The following is a 22,009-nucleotide window of genomic DNA, read 5'->3' on the forward strand; positions in this document are numbered from 1 at the left end:
ACACCTACAGTTATGGAAAATTATCAAGGGAATTTGGCTTCTTTAAAAAAACTTTATCCAAACATATCGAACTAAATTTCTTATATATATAATTAAAATATTATGAAATCATAAATAAAGACTATGGTAGTAATGACACTTCTCACAAACAAATTTGATCTCTAGCACATCATTCTGCATTAAAGAGATACATATAGTAGTACTAGTGGAAGAAGAAGAAATGAAGGAAGACTGGTATTTAACGTCCCACTTACAAATGGAGCACAATCTCAGACTGAGAATCAGGTATGACCTTTCCAAACAAACCATCCCGGCACTGCCTTCAACAATTTAGAGGAACTTCAGAACACATAAAAAACAATGGTTGGATTATCAATTCATCCTTCCAAATCAGATTTCACTGTCTCAATCACTGTGTGACCTTACTCAGCTGTAATAAAGGTAGGTAGCCAATTCTTCAGAAAGAAGCGCTGAGTATTACAAACTGCTTAACTGTGAACTATCACACTACTGCCTCCCTGACTAATATCATACTTCGTACCAAAAAATAAGGTAAAGTCTCGTGATGGTATGTGCAAAATATCAGATGACGGTTCATCTGAAATGTTAAATCAAAAACAATGTCTGCTGCAAACACAGAATATGCAAAACAGCTGAAAAATTTTGGTGATTCACAGGATATTGCCGTGTTTTATTTCATATCCTCTACTAAGAATGTACAAATACGAAAAAACAAAATCAAAACAGAACCACCTCAGATGCTGTAATGGATTCTGTTGGCTGTAAAACTTAATGTAGATTATGAAAAGAGAAAATTGATGAAAGAATTGCATAACTTTAGTTATTGTGTTATGGTAGAGGCACAAGTCTGTGACAATACTCTGGTCTTTTACACTTATCACAGTTTTGTTAATTATATTTCATTTTTCGGACATCTAATCAGAACACCAGAGAACGGGATCATCAGGAGAATAATAGAAAAATTGTGGAATAGTAGGTGCAACATTAAGTGGATTACAGAAATCAAGGAAGATATGCATGAGCTACAGATTACACTGGAAGACCTAAGAAACAAAACTGACAAAATCAGGAAACTCACAGACAAACAAACCACACTGCAAACGAGAATCAACAAACAGACAATAGGAAGGGTGATTTCTGATGAAGAAAGAAGGATGAGATCCGAGAGAATGAAGAAGTACTGGGCTGACAGAAAACTGAAAAATTCTTTGTATAAAGTTGGCTAGAGTGTTCCAATGAAGGCCATAAAATGTAAATTATAATAATAATGATAATAAAATTATTTTAATTCTTTTTGGTATGATTATTAGAAATTTTATGTCTTAGTATATGAAAACAGTCTAAAGTAGAAGATCCCGAACACTCAGCTGCTTTAGAAGGAAAATAAATTGCGAAATGGCAGCTGATGTCCTGAGGCGAATTTGCACTATTTTTTGCAAAGATAAACAATATGGTAAGGCTTTTCTTTTAAGGTATGGTGTGTAACATTTACAAGGTAATAGTATTATATTGGACTGATCCATGATACTACAGGAACTAAAGCAACATGTTAAAAATAAGATCATGCACTGTTGTTCATGTTAAGGAAGGGTATACAGGAGAGGTACAATGGTTTATTTTTACACTGAGTTCAAAACATAACAGTGAGCAAAATTAAATATGTCGTGAAGCCCTCTTTTGGAATTTTATATGCATGTATCTTGTCTCCAGTCTTTGATATGGTACCAATTGCTGGAAAAACTGGCTGTCAATAACTGGAGCATCTTTTCCAGGTCTATAGAAGCTGTCCAGTTAGGCACCCTACTGGCTACTGTAAGCAAAGAATTTGGCGTACCAAAGCTGACACTGTGCTGCTAAGTAAGTGCTGAAAGTCCCAAATCACTTAAGCTTAATCCTTCCACCATACTGACAGCATGAAGAAAATATTCTAGTCCAGTGGCTACTGTCATCCAGTAACAAAAGAAATACTGCAAGCATCCCTGAGCAACAAATTCATAACAGTTTTGTATGTATAGAATAGCATTTGGAAACTGCTACTAATCCAAACAAGAGTTTTCAATTCAGAAGAAAAAATGGGATCCCCCCCCCCCCCCCCCCAGCCAAAGGGGGAAAAGTGATCACATGTAAGGGGAACAAAGTTGTATTCAGTATTCAAAATGAAGAGAAATAAATCTGGCTGTATTTGTAACAGCAAATGCTGCTGGTAAGCTGCGTTGTCCTATGACTCCCCTCCTCCCCCATACAAGAGAATTCCTAGCATAATGCCTAACCACAAACCTGGAGGACTGGACAGTCTGAAAGTGGTGTTCCTGCCTTGGATAACTGAACAAGAAATACAATGGACTATCATGTTTTTTCACTAATAGACATCTCACCTCATTTGTAGGATCTCTCATACACTAACAGTGGCTTGGACAGCCTCTGGATATTGAGAAGTTACATTTAGTAACAATGTCATTATGGTTGACACTGTACTTAGGGAACCACTTACAGTGATGGATGATCTGGAGTCAGTTGAGTTCAGTACTCAACTTGGGATAGTGCTTATTCTATTGTTCCCTAAATTGACATACATTTTGCAGCCAATTATGTGTATTTCATCCATTAAAACAATGGAAAACTTTACATTAAAACAATGGAAAACTAAGTTTATAAAAAGAAAATTTAGGACTAGCGCCAATGAAGCAGCGCTTTACTTAACAAACAATACAGAATAGTTTTAGAACTTCTGGCTTGTCTGTTCAGTGTTGAAAATGTAAACTTCAACACAATTGCTCCAAAGAATTTGGAAAATATCAACAGTTTGCCTTGTGTTATCTGCAGACTGATAAACAAACCAGCATAACTTCACGATATTTTACAGTTTCTGGAGTCCAATGTTTCAGCCTGGAAACTGAGATGGTAACAAAGAAGCCATCCCACTTTTCTTGATGAGGGAAAAAACTCAGAAAACTGTTCAGTGACAGCCCGACAGACCAATAATAGCGAAGAAAAACAATTTATTTAAGTAAATGAAGGTAAGGTACATGGAGTTTGTGTTAAAATTAAACCAAGAAGAAATGAGAAATGACACTCCAATCACAGTAAGACAAGGTCTTCAAACTAAAGACAATAAATTGATTGAAATTTCAGTGACTTCTTCCTTGTCATATAACATGTTTGATACTACACAAAAAATATGGCTTTATGCTCAGGACAGACTAATCCAGACAAATTGTAGTTTTAGTCAAAATAAATTGTAGTTTTAGTCCACTGATAATGAGAAATGCTCTTCGAGATGTATTTTCACTGTTCAAGAGGGGTCTCTTCTGGCCTAAGGTAACGACTAAACTGAGAAGGTGTAAAGATAAAAATTCTAGCAGTAATAACATCTGAGCGATGGCAAGTATACCATAAGAAGATGATGAAGAAACATGGAAAATTATAAAAAAAAAAAAAAAAAGCAAGGGAAAGCTAAAAAGAAAATTATAAAGAAGGAACAGAAAGAAAGAAAACTGTTAAAAACACAAGATGTGAATACAAAAACTCTGAAGTTCAGAATATGAGGGCAGTGCAGAAGTATAGATGCTACTGAATTAACCCTGTGACACATGGTGACCACTGCAGTGGATGGGTGTTATTGGTCACTTTTACCTTCACTGTGACAGTGTTTTTAAGTCTCCAATATATGCAGTCCACTCCATTGGTCACCCTTCACATGGTGCTGCGATCTGTAGGGCGTAGCGGAACTATTAGAGCATCTGTTTGCATACAAACATCACAAGTAATCAAGATGGCGTCTCTGAAGGGTGACCGTGCACCAGCTAGTACTATTTCAGTGAAAGACTTTCATGGACATTCAAGATGCAGGGTAAGAAAATTCTTAATGAACCTAGAAAAATACTGCTCCATTTCTAAATAATCAAAGATCGCCAAAACATATTTTTACAAATACTATGAAACATAAAGTATCTGTCCACAGCAGTGGACATCACACAATAATGGCATTGGCCGTGAGCTGTCTTACAACATGACGTAGTAACTCAGCACACTGAAACATTTAGTTTGTTTCTTATTTTCCAGTTTTTAGTATAGTTTCTTAGTTTAGCATAGATCTTATAACTTATGGCACACAAAATCCTATAATTAGTTCCAAAATTTTGAATTTCAGGAAGTAATCGAAGAGTTGCCATCCGATTCAGAATGCACACTGGCAGACGAAACTGACGATGAAGTCGGGGAACCACAGTCATTGAGAAATGTATTTGTGGAAACAAGTTCCAGCTCTGATGACAATGGTTCTGATTCTGAGGATAGTGAGAGTGAAATTCCGTGTGATGCTACAAGTTCCCAACCAGTGAAAAGAACACGGCTGTCAAACTCTGAGTGGCAACAGATCAACAGTAATTCTGTACCACTACCGAAATTTACAAGTGTGGAAAAAATTTCTGCCAAAATGTTGGAACACATTGTGTTTCAAACTAATCTGTATGCTCTTCAGAATAGAAAATTAAATCTTGGACTGACAGTTCCTGAAATGAAAACATTTCTAGGAGTGAACATAGTGATGACATACATCAAGTCCCCTCGTACCCGACCATACTGGTCATCGGACAAAGGACTAAGGATGGATTTAGTACTTTGTAATGATATCAAGCACAAGAACCACAAAGCATTTTTCAACACCTTATTTACAAGTGTTCCACTACTCCAGGAGCGCTTAAAAAATGGCTTTTGGGGCACTGGGACATGCCAAGTAAACTGGCTTCGAGGTGCTCAGTCATTGCTTCCTTCAGACAAAGACATGAGAAAGGGCACACGAGGGGACTGATCATCCGTCATGTGCAAAGAGGGCATAACCATCACAAAATGGTTTGACAATAAGTGTGTGCATATTGCTTCTAAGTGTGCTGGTGCACAGCACATATCACAAGTTCAGCACTGGAGCAAGAAGGAAAACAAGACCATCAGTTTACATCAATCATTCAGCGTCACATGTTACAATCGTCATATGGGAGGTGTAGACATAATGGAACAGTGCGTAGCATAATATCCACATTGTCGACGAAACAAGCGGTGGTACCTGCGTGTCTTTTTTCATTTTATTGATGTGGCTATTATGAACTCTTGGTTGCTATACAGTCAGCCATGACATGACATCTGTCTCCTTGATGTCAAGGTGTTGTTGGCACAATCCTTCATAAATCTGGGAAAACACGAACAGTCACCAGGAAGGAGAGGAAGACCTCTTTCTACTCCAAGATCCCAGAAAAGAGACCAGTTTGTAAAGCAGCAGATGAGGTGAGATTCCATCAAGGGAATCATTGGCCAAAACTTTTGAACATAAAAAATTCAAACAGATGTCATGATCAATTGTGCAAAAGGAAAACTAAGTACATTTGCACTAAATTTAAGAAACCCCTATGTCCACAAATTGCTTTGAGAGTTTCCATACAAAAAGAAATAATTAACAGAGGAAGACTCGGGAGTTCTTAAAGTGTATAGTGTCCACTCCATTGGACATCTCGGTAATTTTTTTTTTTTATTTTTTTTTTTTTTTTGGTAAATAGTAAATTTGAATAAAACTCTCTCTTTTGTGATAATAGGCATTGATCTTTACTATATAAACCCCATTTCAAAAAAATTTTCTCACTTCTTAATAATTCATGCATCACAGGGTTAAATGAATAATCAGAGGAGGAAATGTGTTAAATCACAAATTGTGAAAAACATAGCCTAATGTTCGGGGACTTTGTCTTGGGAAAATTCTGTGGCCCCAAGCATTTGTAGTGCAGCAAGTACTTTCAGATGACACTAAGATGGAATTATTATCAGTGAAATGCGTTGGTGATGACAAAAAATCTTTAGAATGGATAAAAAAGTTGTTAGCGTAGTGAAACAAAACTCCACGACTGGGAAGTTATCAGCTCCTGTTCTCCCGTATACAGTAGCAAGGCTCCAATACTAATTTCCCAAGCCTGTGGATATAATGGAAAAGGCTGTTTCAGTCTTGAAAAATATTCACCGTGACTTTAGTAAGCTGATGTCCGATTCCCATTATTTTTCTGTTCATGATTCTTTACTGCATCATTCCAATCACTTCACATGACTTCAATAAAAGAGTACTATTACTCTGACATTCTATTTTACACACTTATTCACATCCTAATTACCATAGAATGATTTAGAATACTTTAAATCTATGTTTTGCCAACTGTCAGTGACTGTTACAACAGTGTCAATGGCCAGTTCTCATGAAAGTCTTGCATGCCAATAACTGATGCTACTGATGTAGCTTACAAAAACTGTTTTTTAAACAAATTTGAAGTGAAAATTTACTCAGAGTATTCAGTAAAACTCAAATGGAGCTCTAGATTATAAAACCTTACATTTTTAAGCAATGGGTTGAGAACCTTATAGAAAATATATAAATCTCCACACCATATCATCAAAGACTGGTGTCTCTACCTTACACAGTTATTTAGTAATTGTAATTATCATCATCATCATCATCATCATCTTATATGTCTTGCTAGGACGTGTGTCTGGGTGTCTGTGTGGTTGTGTGTGTATGCACCCCTGTTAGCAAAGAGTAAGACCTTAAAAGATATTATAAACAGCTTTCTTTGCAGTTTCTGTGTGCCGTACACCAGTCATCTATGGATAAGTGGTTGTCTTTCCTTTATTTTGCATATTGAACTATAAATTAAAATGAGATCATTAAAAATCTCTCATGTTTTTTCAGCTTTGAAAAAGAGGAAGAAATTATGATATAACCCTAGAAAGCAATGCAAACACAGTTGTCAATTCAGTAAGCACCATGCAACCCAATGCAGAATAGTTCTGAGAACCCGTGTTCACATGTTCCTGACCATAAGTAACCACGAATTCCTGCCTAACAATTTGCAACATCTGAGAGAAGTCATCCACAGGAATGGCTACATGATACACAAATTATAAAGGCAATGCGAAATAAAAAAGGAAGAGGGAGAGTGAGTGACCTTCCTGCTATATGTGGGAATACCAGCAGTCAGGATTACAAGGATCCTAAAGAAATATGCTGTTAAAAAAATCTTCTGATCACTGAAGAAGATTAAAGATCTAGTTGATTTGGATCTAGTGGGACTGTGCACACCCGGCTTCTACAGCATTCAATGAGAATGCGGGTTGCAGTATATTGGGCAGGTACAACACTGCATTCTGTATACCTGCTTCAAGCATATCAGGTGCATTCACTTGCGGCAGAAAGGCAAATCTTTGGTCACAGAGCACACCTAGGAAGAGTGCCTTATATTTGATTTTGAACAGATGAGAATGGTGTGCAGGGCCACTTGATTTTGCGATGGTGAAATAAAGTAGACCATCAAAATTATGTGTAATGATGGTCTCATAAACACAGATGGTGGCTACCAACTATGCTTGGACCCATTTCTGATTACAGTACAGTGTGAATGCACCAAGGCGAGATATGTCCAGACTGCACACGTGGTGGAGTCTGGCCGACTACTCCGAGACCCTGGTTCAAGCCCACCCTCCCGTACACACTGTGGGGAGGGGGCGAGCTGGCATGCCACGCTCCATCTCCTACATGAAGACTACCAATACCAAATTTTGACACTTCACCCAAAAATGCTGAGAGTGACACTCATTGAAACATCAAGCCTTTTTGATGAACACACTCAGCTGGAAATCATTGAAGAAACCTTGCCACAATGAGATCATAACACATTTAATTTTCTTTACCACTGTAACACTTTCATACTTGTAGCTGCTGCAGTGTTGCAGTTTTCTTCACACATATTACACACTGTTTCTGAAAAAGAGTTACTCTTGAACATACATATTAATTTGCACACTTTTTTCATGTTAATATCTTGGGGAGGAAGACAAGACATAGAATAACAACTAATGCCAAAACAATAAACAGTACATCAGTTCAATACTTTGTAAGTAAATTTTACAGCATAATGAAATTTGTCATTACTGCCAGGATCTGATTTTTATATACTGTATAACTGAATTTTCCATTGGTGCCTGGCAGAACATGACAACAGTATTCAATAGGAAATACTTTCCTAATGTTCAGCAAAATATTATTATATATCATTACTTTCTAAACTAAAATAACAATTTTAGAGGTGCATCATTCTTCCACCCAAATCATCATTTTCAACTATGGACTGGTGATCAATATTGGCAAAAATTTTAAAGACAGTTAAGTACGTTAACACACATTTAAATGTGAGTTATATTGTTGTCCAACCCCTGTCATGGGTTGCAACCTCAGTTTTTGAGCTAAGATTAGAAGTTTTTCGAAGACAAGTGATCATATGTGATTTGAGATTGTATGCCATTGAAATGACCTTGTGGCAGTTAGGGCAGTTGACAGGCCGGCGGGATTGCCAGATGTGCTTACGACGTTGATACATATTGCGATTTGCGATGCGAATTGCCAACTGACGAGGAGTTAAGGTGGTCGGTTGTGGTGTTGACCAACTTGGCTCTGTACTCCAGCTGCTCTGAGTTCCTGTTCGTAACATAGAGAAGAATGTGGATTCTTAATGTAATATTCATTTACAAAATATTGTGATATAATGTCAGTACACTTTTTTCAGCAATTTTTAAGTGATATCACAAAATAAAAATGCAGATTTGTTCAGTAAACACCAAATTTCTGGATAGAAAATGTGCTACTGAAGACCAAAAAATTAATATAAGAACATAAAATTAACAAAACGTAAGTGCATATCAGTGTCAATAACCTATACTCAGTCATTACAATCTGGATGTTACAATTTTCCACCTTTGTTTGTGTGTATATCTACTGCTGACTCACAAATTGCATTTTTTTTTTCATTTATCTTACTGTAGTTTCATTTTATTGGTACTTTTCTTTATGCATGTAATTACACTTACAGTTCGAACATATTTCTCTTGCAAATACCATTGTAAAATGAGAGGGATTTAAAAATGATGTGTATTATCCTTACTTTTTAGGCATTTCACTTAAGGAGACTGTTAGCTGAAGGGTAAGACAAGACTTGTTCAAAAGACTTTCTTAAGTAATCTAGCAATTGCACTGATCTATGGTAAGTTCAGTATCACAAGGTTTTTTGGTCTCACCCTCAAACTTCATGATTTTGATCTGCATACTACAGAAAAATAGAAGTTTGTTCCCTAGTATAACACACCAAGCCCAAAGTGCTATAAGAACTTACTTAGAATTAAAAGATTTAACTAGTTCACCATGCCAGATTTACTTATCATGCATAGGCTATAGCAGATTTATGGTCTGCCAGACGATTTCCCTCACTTCTTATAGTGTTTGGGGACCTTCTGTAATGATCCTATCATATTGTTGTTCATCAAACCATTCTACACATAAAGCCATCAACAGCCACTCACACTGTAAAATGACAAAGCCTTGCACTTACCTGAGAGCAAACCTGGCAATTACTTAGCTGATGGACACAATACCAAGAGAAGGTCTGGCGATTCACTACGGATTTGTTACTTCACAACTTAAAGGGATTGGTCATCACAGGTATCTGGTAGTTCATGACAAAAACTACAGGTAAACAAACCTCAAAATATGATCATCCCAGCGAAAAATATAAACAACCAGCAGAGTGGCCAAGATGAGAGAACAACTGACAAGCCATAATACTTTAGGCCAATGGTAACTCCACTTTCTCTCCAACTTCCGTACCAACCACAAACACCATTAGCATCATACACTAAACCCCTTCTCGACACTGAAGAAAAACATCTGACGAAGAGGAACAGTGGTCATCCCAGAGCCAGAAGTTCACTCAGCAAGAATAATTTGGCTACCTGATAAAAGCAGAGCCGTGACCCTCCTACTCTGAGAATAGAAACAGAAAGTCTAAGAAATGCTCAATGATGTGCCTTACAGAGACCAGAAGACCTAAAGAGCCAACTTAAAAGAAAGAAACCTCCAACTCCTTCTGGTTATTTCCCAAAAAGAAGAAAAAGGTGATTGTTTGGATAGGCAGAAATAAGTATAAAGGGTACATACTACTTGTCCACATTGTAAACAACTTTCAAATGCTGACACTTCAAATAGCTACAACCTGATAAAATGCCAGCCTGTTTATTATAACAGCACATACTAAATTCTGGATATTTTGTGTGATACAGTCAAGATCATCGTCTTTGTGAAAACGGAATAATGGTGAATATGATGAGGTACTTATGTACCACTGGATGAGCCCATGAAGCTTATCAGAGAGAAATTCACAACATTGTCAAGATTATTTGAATTCGTGCTCACTTTGGTTAACACTCTAATAGCAAATATAACAAACAGAAACACGATGATACAATGGAATGCCCTATATCAAATGTGATAATGCTATTATGGCTGTAGGGTTTGGAGGTGAAGGTCTTGGATAAGTCATTCAGAAACTAGCATAATTCTATAATTATATGGATGACATATTTATCAAGTGGCCATATAAGGGTGAAAGTTTAGAGTAGTTCTTAGCAAATCCAAATTCACTTCATCCCAACATATTGTTTACCACGTCAGTCTAATAGGCCAAATATTTGTTCATTGATAGCACAACTAGATCTAAGTTGAACTCAGTGTGTATAGAAAACTTGCACACACTGTTTCGTGCCTTCATGTCTCCATTTTCCACCTGACTGAGAGTTCAAAGATGTCATAGAATTTAAATCAGAAGGAAGACAGATTTTTGTCTCTGCAAGATGTGGGATTCAGTGTTTGAAGTACTGATGACATGATGTAAGGTGAGATAAGAGCCCAGCAGTGGTAGAGTGATGTACCGGATGATCAAAAAGTCAGTATAAATTTGAAAACTGAATAAATCACGGAATAATGAAGATAGAGAGGTGCAAATTGACACACATGCTTGGAATGACATGGGGTTTTATTAGAGGGGAAAAAAAAAAAAAATAAAAAAAAAAATACAAACGTTCATAAAATGTCCGACAGATGGCACTTCATCTGATCAGAATAGCAATAATTAGCATAACAACGTAAGACAAAGCAAAGATGATGTTCTTTACAGGAAATGCTCCATATGTCCACCATCATTCCTCAACAATAGATAACAATACACTTGCTGAGCACACGGTCATCACCAAACGATGTACGCAAGAGATCTTTCACGGGTCTAGCAATATGGGGTGGTGGTTTTGTTGTTTTTTTCTGTTCTAATAAAACCCCATATCATTCCAAGCATGTGTGTCAATTTTTACCCCTCTATCTACATTATTTCGTGGTTTACTAAGTTTTCAAATTTATACTGACTTTTTGATCACCCAGTATGTCCAATAAGCTCACTGGCTCTCCACAGCTCCCATATAACAGTAGTGGGGAGAGGAGGAGGGGGAGGAGGAGGGGGAGAAAAGAAAAATGTATTACAGCATCTGTCTCAACATCTCATAATCCATAATCTCATCTAATCAGGAGCCACCTGAAGATTTCAGCAAAGCTATTCCTGAATTATCGTGCAATCTGATAGGGAAGTTTTATAGAGATTACCTGATAAAATCTTCAGTGCACATCTAGAAGTATCTTAAATGAGTTTTACCACATTTGAATCAATATGGAACATGAGTGCTCAGTGACTGTGTTTACTTAAAGTTGAGAAAATGTAAAGCAATCAGTCACTAATGATCTGTTTATTGCATATCTAGATTTCAAGCATTGTGAGACTATCATAAGCATGATAGTCATAGAGTGGTTGAAATCTAGATCTGCAATAAACAGATTATTAGCGACTGACTGCTGTATATTTTCTCAACTTTAAATCAAGTTTGATGGCATAAATTTAGTAGAGAAGGAACATACAGAGTGTGTCTTCTTACCATGATGATTTATCACTGCCACCTTAGCTTGTTCTCCACAAGAAACTTCTTTTAAAATCAATGTGTTGGCATGGATTTGTTGAGTTGCAGACTTAGTCCCCTGTTTCCCTTCTGATGAGTTTATTATTTCTAAAAGAAACCTTTAAAAGAAAACTTAATTTACTGCTGATGTCTCAGAACTTTAAAAAGTCATATTTCATGACAGGTGCAAACAAGCAACTGTGTTAAGGTTGTCAGTCAAGCATACTGTAGAATAGGCTCTTCCAATGTTGCCTCATGTAGTATGGGTGCTAGGGAGTGCCCATTGGCTCTCTCATGGGCATAAGCAACTATAAATTACCCGCCCATGGCCTTTGGGTGCCTAGCTGCTGGAACAGCCTACTGCAGAGCATTTACAGCTCTAATGATAATATCCAATCAAAAATATTTTGAAAATATGAATCAGCAAACATTTGTACATCAAAATGAACAATGAACATTTTAAGTAATATGTACCTGTATGTAGACAATGAATATATGTGATGGAAGATCATGGACTGTTTGCAAATCAATGTTACACAGACAATGTTAAATCCCACTTTTGTTAATTCTGTGTGAAAACAGTGACAGAAGACTAAAACATCACACACAAGTGCAGAAATATCTGGATACAGACACTGGCAATTTTAAATATTTCACAGATTAAAAAAAAAATGCTAACTAACCACAGGAAAATTAATCTAAAAATGAAGCAGAGTATTAGAAACATTGGAAAGGAAACTAACTTTTAAAAGAATATATTACCTTTTATCTATCTATTGTTGGACCTGTAGTTTTCAAAAAATGAGAATCCAAATCTGGATCGCTCTCAATGAACAAACAAAGTTGGAACTTAGCAGTCCAATACAAAGGAGAAAAAATTGAAATTATTGAACCACTTCACAGTACTAAGGATAGTATATACCTGCAATTTTCCAAAATGTTTTATTACTGAACCACCTAACAGCTTTGTCAGCACAAATGTGAAACCTAAGTAAGTTGTGAGTAATGTTGTCCATAATTGTCAAATTCCGGGAAACCATTTAAAATGAATAGATATTAAGCCAGTTTACTCAGAACTGTTTGTACATTTCACTGGTAGTCCATGCCCACATGCCATATTTGGACGACAGTTGCTATGCCACTTAATGCTTTCAGAGCCTGGCCTCTTATAAGATACGATATGCTGGTGATAAAGATTGGATTAAGTTGTGTTATACATCCAGTTTTCCTCTACAGTGAGTTCTTTCTCTTGCCTGAAACATGTTAATGGTATGTCCCATAACAAAACTGAGCATGAATCCTTTTCTCAGTCATCTAGCTAAATTGGGTGAAGTGTCTTCTACAGCCCCCCCCCCCCCAATCCTCACTCACTCCAGTTTTCTCACCCATAAGAATTCTCGGGGCTTGATGTCATCCCCTCCAACATAAAAACCTGTCCCACACAACCTATTCTTCTTCTGTCACACGTATTCCTATCCCAACAGTCAGTGATGTTGCACATTAATTCACCTGCAATTACTGAAAGACTTTTCAGGTAGTCATATCTTACAGCACACATGTAAACTGTTGCCTCTGCTAAAAAGTCTTATAACTATATTATTAAAATGAAGAGCACATCCTAATATTGCACTTTATAGAGGCAGTGCAAATAGCATGGGAACTTCTGTGTTAATTTTGTGCTGATGTCAGTGGTGCAAATGGCTTTAAAAACCATATTCCCTGTGTTGTTGGTTATTGCAATCACTAGTTTCTGTTTTGTCTTCTTAATATACTTCCGTTTTCAATCTTTTCTCAAATCAAATTTTCATTATATCCTCTCATTTTCTTGAAGATATTTCCAACAGTTTGGTTTAATTCAGCCATGTTTCTATTACTTATTATTTGAAACACTCATAATCTTTTTAAAAGAAGCCTTATTCAATTTGATATTTTCTTTTCTTTTAGCTTCCTTGTATCAACAACAAATGTAGCTGTTTGCTTAACAACCTCTGTTATAGCATTGTCCCTTTTATTTATGTTTGTACATACTTTGTTTTCCCAGATGCTGAAATTCTTGCTAAGTTAATCTGGTATACCCCTCTATTCTAACACAAACTACCATAAACCATGCTTCTGACATTCTGCCTGATTCAGTTTCTTTCTTTCTATTGTCTCTGTCTATTTTTACTCTGTATCTTATGAGCCTGTCATCACTCAAAATTCCAAAGTGCTTTCACGATCATCATGTCCTGTATAATTTCTTTACTGCTTGATACAATATACCTTTTTTTTGTTAGTTTCAACTGAGCCTAACCACCCTAATTTTCTATTTGTTTTCTTTGGAAGAATGTGTTATGGATAAACACACCAGTTTTCTCAGCACATTCTCCTAATATATACGACCTCTCTCATTTCTGACAACATGCCCCATATTCTCACTGAAGAACTGTTCTTCAGTTTTGTCCTATTTTTGCACTAAAATCCCTCATCATCATCTTTCAGAGGGAACTGTAATCATTTGTTGTTACTAAAACATATCTTAGAGGTCTTCTACCTCCTCATTACAATATGGAAACACTGGTGCATAGAGTAGACTTTTTTCCACAAAAGATAGTTTGTTATTTCTAGTCAAGATTCCATCTACATGGTTTTTAATTTTCTTGTTTACAATAAAAACTACACCCAAGTTTCATCCCCGATATGTTCCTTTATAAAGAAACGTACATCTGAATTTTAATTCTTCTTGGCTCCCGCCCACCCCCAACCCCATCACACTTCTGAGAACTTTACTATACCCCACTCTATGTTAAACTCCTCTTACAACTGCAACAACCTATATTCAGCTCTAAAGTTCTGCAATTTACTGCTCTTCACAAAATGTGGTACTACCAATTGGGTTTCTAAGGGCCCACATTTTTGTTTCTTTAACATTACTTAGCAAGGTGCAGATGTAGTTGTCTGCGACTCTCTCTCTTCAGACCACTAATCCCAAAATTTTTCATCTGGCCCAGAATACCAGCATCCAAACAGCTCTTATGTTGCAGTAGGGTCGCCAACAATCCTACCCACAGTATGTTAGGTTGTCATGACCCAAAGAGTTTACCAAGACAAGTGATCAGTATTAACTATTGGCAAAGCAATGCTCACAGCAGTCTCAGCCCATAAATAAAAATATGGACTTTCAGTCTTTAATCACTATTTTTTTATTTTCAATGACCGGTTTCGGGCTAGCTGCCCATCTTCAGATCATATATTGCAGTTACAGAGTAACTTGTTAGTACAGACAAGTACTTCTTGTCAGTACAGACAAGTACTGACAAGTTACTCTGTAACTGCGATATACAATCTGAAGATGGGCAGCTAGCCCGAAACAGATCACTGAAAATAAAAAATAGCGATCACAGACTGAAATTCCATATTTTTATTTAATGAATGATCACGGAAGTCCCATTAAGAAAAATCATGTCTAGTTTTGATAATTTCAGCCCAGTTCGGGTTACTTCTAAGTCTCATACCTTGGAATCAACGTGACATGCTGATCATAAGCCATTAAGCTGTCAAGTTAATACTGTCATTTTGCAATCAGTCAACCTGGCAGACAATGACACATCATGCTGCCTGCAGGCTTGCTTGGTGAGCAGTTCATCCACATTTCTTCCTCACGAAGATGTCTACCTTATGGGTACTAACAATTGTAGGGAATGAATGTTTGGGTTAGATACTGGGACTTACTCCTGCTGTTTCCTTGATACTTCAAAAACATTTAAGTAAGGGCTTCCCTTATATTAGTCACCTCTGATATCGTCTGCACCTTCTTCTTCACCCTCTATTCACCATTTCTTTAGAGCATCCATCAGCAAACAATCTCTTCTCAACCAATGTTCACACCAACTGTGTTTCCTCTTCCTGATTACCTTTAAAATATCTCCCTCTTCCCCCACTCTTCTCAACACCACCTCATTTGTCACTTTGTCTACCGATTTTATCCCTTCCATCCTCCTCCAAATCCACATCTCAATGTTTTTATTCTTCTTCCTTCCTCTTTCCTCAGTGTCCACGCCTCAGTTCCATATAATGTCATGCTCAATATAAAGCACTTCACCAAGTTTCTTCCTCAGGTCTCTGTCCATGCACCCATATAGAAGACTCCTCTTCTTATTAAATGCCCCCTTGGCAATTGCTATATGCATTTTCGCCTCCTTATTGCATCTCAATTCTTCTGTAATTATGCTTCCCAGACATCTGAAAGCACTAACTTATTCTGTATCTTTCTGGCCTAACTTTATTGGTGCTTTTATTTTTATTGCACTTATCACCATACATTTTTGTCTTTTTCTTATTAATTCTCATTCTGAATGTCTCACAGGTCTTATTTAATTCTTTTAAAATTCCATTCACAGCTCTATCACTCCCTGCCAGTAACACTACATCATCCGCAAATTGAATGCATCCTATCCTCCTACCACCAACCTGTACTCCTCTTTTTCATTTCAAATATTTCTGAACAATATGTTCCAAATATACGTTAAACAGCTTTGGGGAAAGACAGCAGCCTTGCCTCACTCCCCTTGTGCTTTCCTGTGTCATCTAATTCCGAATTTGTATTCATATTATCTGTTGTAGGTGCAGATTCTTAATTAGCCTTCTATCCCTCCAGATGACTCAATTCTTCCTTAGAATGTCCATTAATTTATTCCACTGTATCTATCAAAGGATTTCACCACGTTAATGAGAACAGTATGAATTTCTCTTCCTCTTTCAATGTATCTTTCACCTATATTTCTCAATAGTCCAACTGCATCTCTTGTACATTTTCCTCTTCTAAATCCATAATGTTGCTCTGCAACACTTTTTTCCAGTCTTCCATGAAGTTTCTACTTATCACTCTTAACAGAACTTTTGCTACTTGAGAAATCAGACTTATTGTTCTAAAATCCTCACATTTATTGGCACTGTTTTTCTTCTCAATTGGTAGCATTGCTGCTGACAGAAAGTCATCTGGTCAGCACTGCTGCTGAAAGAAAGTCATCTGGTCATTCATCTTTTTCATATCTCTTATCACACGGATAAATTAACTCTTTCGACCCACATCAAGAAATATGTATGTTAGAGAAGAAATTAACAACTCTAGCAATAAAATCAAACCAATATGGAATGTTGTTAGAAGGGAGACAGGAAAGGTAACCACTGGGGGAGGTAGTATTACCGGACCATCTTAACCAACAATACACAGGTAGCCAATGTATTTAACAATCACTTCTTAAGTGTAGGAGAAAAAATTGGTGAGAACAGTTCAAAAGAAAAAGCCAGGCAGTACATGGAAGAGTCAGTTTTTAAAAATTTTAGTCAGATTAAGTTTCATCTAACAACCTCTTGTGAAATAAGGAAAATTATTAAATCTTTGAAAAATAAATGTTCTGTTGGAGTAGATGACATCTCTAACAAGTTATTAAAACAATGTGGAGCAATTACAGCTGATGTTTTGAGTCACATATGTAAAGCATCACTGACTCAGGGTGTTTTTCCAGACAGGTTAAAATATGCCTGTGTCAGGCCTCTCTACAAAAAGGGGGAAACCACAAATGTCAATAATTGCCGGCCAGTATCCTTGCTTACAGCATTTTCAAAAATCTTTGAGAGAGTAATGCACTCAAGAGTGGTTAGCCACCTCAGCAGGAATGGGATACTCAGTAAATCACGGTTCGGATTTCAGAAATGCTATTCCACTGAGACAACAATATACAATTTCACTGTCCACATAATAGAGTCTTTAAATAGTAAAATGTCACCAGTAGGAATATTCTGTGACTTGTCCAAAGCATCTGATTGCATGAACCATGACATTATGTTAGAGAAATTACAATTCTATGGTATAAATGGAACAGCACATGAGTGGTTTAAGTCATATCTAAAGAACAGGAAGCATATGACCTCCCTTCCTATGTGAAACAAGATGCTGAAATGACACTGTTTGCTGATGATACAAGCATAATTATTAATCCAATAAAAGAAAGTCCAATAGAAAATGATACAAATAAGGTCTTTGGAAAAGTTATTAATTGGTTTTCTGCAAATCGGCTTGCTCTGAACTTTGAAAAAACACAGTACATCCTATTTTCTGCTGCAAAAAGTACAATTCCTTCAACAAACATAACACATCAAAAGAAGTCAGAAGCCAGGGTAGAGCATACAAAGTTTTTGGGTGAACATATAGATGAGAATCTTAATTGGAAAATTCATATTTTGGATCTCCTAAAGCGACTAGGTTCAGCAACTATTGCAATAAGAATAATTGCCAATTTTGAAGATGAAAAATTAGTAAGATAACATACTTTGCATACTTCCACTCTCTGATGTCATACGGAATAATATTCTGGGGCAACTCAACATTTAGGCAAAAGGTATTGACTGCTCAAAAGAAAGTGGTTAGAATATTATGTGGGGTTCATAGTCGCACATCTTATAGGCATCTGTTTAAAAGGTTAGGAATTCTTACAACTGCTTCACAGTACATCTACTCAGTAATGAAATTTTTTCTCAACAACATGGACCAGTTTAAAATCAACAGCGACATTCACGATTACAATACCAGAAAAAAGAAAGACCTACACTATCCTTTACTTAACCTATCTTTGGCACAGAAAGGGGTAATGTATGCTGCATAACACTTTTTGATAAATTACCAGATGAAATAAAATGTCTGACAGACAGAAGTAATAGTTTCAAAAACAAATTGAAATCATCCCTCCTTGACAACTCTGTCTATACCATAGATGAATTCTTGAATATGAGTAAATAAATCTGGAGATTGACAATATATGCATTTTGGGCCATTTAAGGGAATGGGGTAGATAATAGAAATATTTAGGTATAACACTATAATGTAAACAAAAAAGAAAAAAAAACTTGTTTCCTGTGCGCATTTCTTGTGCATTTGACACATTCCACATCATAACGGTTTTTCCATGCTATTGATCGATGGAACACGTAACTAACTAACTAACAACTCTGCTGGTGATCCATCAGTTCTATTTGCTTTATGTTTCTTCGTCTCTCTTAAAACCCTTTCTATTTCTCCTTCCAAGATGCAGTATCCTTTGTCCTTTTCTATGCCTCTTGTCTCCTCACCTAATGCAGTATCATTTGGTTTTTGATCAGCCTCATACATGCACTCAACATATTCCTACCACCATCCCAACACTTCCTCCAGTTTATGAGTCACTGTGCCATCACTTCTTTCTATTTCCATAACTGTTCTGATTTTCTTTAGTTCAAAGACTAGGTCAGCATCTAATCTATACATCATTTCATATTTTCCTTCCTTTTCTAGTTTCTTTATTTCTTTACATCTCTCTCTCATACAGGTCTTCCTTGCCTGTCCTGTTTCTCTCCTTAATTCATTATTCAGCTTTCTGTACATTATTTTGCCTTTCTCAGTGCCTTTTGTGTTCCATATCCTTATTTCTTCCATCCTTATTTCTTCCTTCCATCTCTGTTACGCATTCTTTCCTTTCTCTTTCGAACTTCCTTACCTCTATAATTTCTTCTGCAGATTCGTAAGATTCTATCTCATCCTCTTCTATTTCACAGTTGCACTCTCTTCACTGGGCACACTGTCCCATTTTGACATAAATGTGTTTTCCAACTCAGCAACCTTACTTTCTTCCTTTAGTCTTTCTAGGTCAAATCTCTCTCTTGGTTTTCCTCCTCATTCTTTTCAATCTTATTTGTGTCTCATATCACACCAAAAACAATCAAATTTTTGACAAAATATATCTATCCAATTAAATTATTTGCAAGTCTGTCGCCACAAAGTTGTGGTCAGAATCTGTCTCTGCTCCAATGTGTGCTCTGGCATTTGTTAAGCAGTTTTTGTGCCTATTGTGAATTATGATGTAATCAATTCAACCTAGATATCCACGTACATCTTTGTCTTCTGTGATGTTCAAATAACATGTTTCCAATCACAAGAGAATTCTCTCTGCAGAAATGAACCTGCCAATCACCCCTTGTCATCCCTATTTCCCAATCCAGATGTCCCAACCACTCCCCCTTGTTTTCCCTCTCCTACCAGTGTATACAAAAACCTCTTTACAATGACGCAGACGTATCTTTTTTTTCTCTGTTCATAATTTCTTCAATATTTTCATAATCTTTCTCACAACAATCAATTTTCTTTGAAGTGGCATTTTATGTGCCCATTTGACAGAGTGAAGACTGGTTTAATGATATATACTAACAGGGACAGCAAAAGACAAAGAATAATTAGTACTGCTGCAGTGACTGAGTAATGATGCAACATGACACAGTTTCATGTACTGGCTCATCCTGCACTGTCTGCCACTGCCATGTAATAACACTAGTCACAATTCAAAATACTTGTTATTCTTCATGTTTTGCTATCCCTGTTATGTATCATCTACTAAACCAATTTGGGACTGCCCTATTGAATAGGCACATACAATTCCACTTTAAGAACATTTTTTTCATAATAGGAAATGGATAATTTCCATTTACACTGGGAGTTACATGAAACACAATGGTGAGCTATAGTTCCTTGGGCCAATTCCATCTATACAACAAAAAAAAATGAAATTGCAAATAACTGCCAAAGCACCAGACAAAATACACCTGATGACTCTTAGGACAGATACCCAATATATGTATATAAGGCAAGTGATATGCATTGTGAAGAGAATCATACAAATAAGCAATTGTTAAAATAATGGTCAAAGACCTTGACTCCTTTTAACACAAATGAGTTATTTACAGTTCAATCACGAATACTCTCTGAAGAATTAATATGGTTCAGCTGTTTAATTTTTCAACAAGAGCTATGAAAAAATCATACTGTGAGATGTCTCATTCAGCACCTACTAAAAAGCACAATGGACTTAGGTTCATCTCAGATGCAGGACAAAGGACTGGCAGCTTTTTTTTATGAAGTATTTACAAGTACCAAATGAGAACCCTAAGTACTCAGGAACTTGTGCAAGCTGAAGACAGAAATGATCCTTACTTGTCAGTGTGCTAGCACTTCTGCTTGTGCTTGGACCACATGTGCTCCTTGAAGACATCACGCAGGGCGAAGGACCGTGGGCAGAGATGGCAGCAGTGACGGTTGGTCATGTCAGTGTGCACCAGCCTCACATGATACTTGAGGGAGGACTGGTTCGAGTAGGACTGGCCACAGTGTGGGCATGTGCCTCCCTGTGGAACATGGGGTGCACCGGCAGCAACTGCAACTGCACCTGTTGCTGTGGCCATGCCACCTCCAACTCCTGACTTCCCACCACTGCCGCCTGCAAGCACAGCACCAATATACGCTTGTCTCTCAGCCTCCAATTCTTCTAACACTGTCCACATCCCAAATCCACTCCCATGCATCAGTCTATTTTGAACTAAAAGGTGTCAAATCATCCAAGGACTGGCAGTACCAGCAGTTACAAATTGTATAAGGCTGGCGCTTTCTCTTTCTCTCTCTCTCTCTCACACACACACACACACACACACACACACACACACACACACACCTGTGGCAACACTTACCCTAACAAGAAAAGTGAAACTAATTTAACATGTTATATACTTATTTCACAATTTTATCCATCTCTTATTAACACAATCACCAGTGTTCGTCGGATGGTTGAACCATTCTCTATAGCTTTCCACAATATCTTTCACCATAATATCCTTGTAACATTTCACACAAAACAGGAAAGCAAGATGGGAAAGGACGAGTTGGCAACCACTTCACAGTTTCGGGAATGCTTCCACTAATCTCTCACATTCTCAGGCAACCCTTACAAAAGCATCTGCTCAACTGGGCAAACATAAGAAATTAGCATATTCATCTTGTGAACATCAATTGGAATGTCCAGCAAATACCTTTAATAGAAACATGGATTGTCTGGCTGAGTTGAATATTCAGTATGCAAGTAGCAGATAAATACTTCTGGGCAAAACTAGCTTCTATATGGGACATATTGCCACATACTGATACAAAACAATTATTTATTTCTTACATTATAGGAGAATCCTTTCATTTATTGTGATTGTTCAGTATTTTTATTGGTTGTCTGCTGCTCTCCAATTCATCTTCCTCACAAAGTTGTTCATCGACATGGTTACCTTATGGTGTGAACATCTGGAT

At 36.9% G+C, this 22,009-nt stretch overlaps 1 protein-coding gene across 1 annotated transcript in view; it reads right to left on the reverse strand.

The window, feature by feature from the left end:
- Nucleotides 1-7,847: 7,847 nt before the first annotated feature.
- Nucleotides 7,848-22,009, reverse strand: part of LOC126100153 (protein bric-a-brac 1-like) — a 117,347-nt gene continuing 103,185 nt past the window's right edge. The window contains exons 5-6 of the mRNA XM_049910694.1: nucleotides 20,876-21,158; nucleotides 7,848-8,527 (exon numbers count right to left, since the gene is read on the reverse strand). Of these exons, the coding sequence (XP_049766651.1) occupies nucleotides 20,887-21,158 (272 nt within the window). The 3' untranslated portion in view covers nucleotides 7,848-8,527; nucleotides 20,876-20,886. The remainder of the gene's footprint in view (nucleotides 8,528-20,875; nucleotides 21,159-22,009) is intronic.

The sequence above is a fragment of the Schistocerca cancellata genome, chromosome 9 (genome assembly GCF_023864275.1).
Source record: "Schistocerca cancellata isolate TAMUIC-IGC-003103 chromosome 9, iqSchCanc2.1, whole genome shotgun sequence".
NCBI classification, from domain to species: Eukaryota; Metazoa; Arthropoda; class Insecta; order Orthoptera; family Acrididae; genus Schistocerca; species Schistocerca cancellata.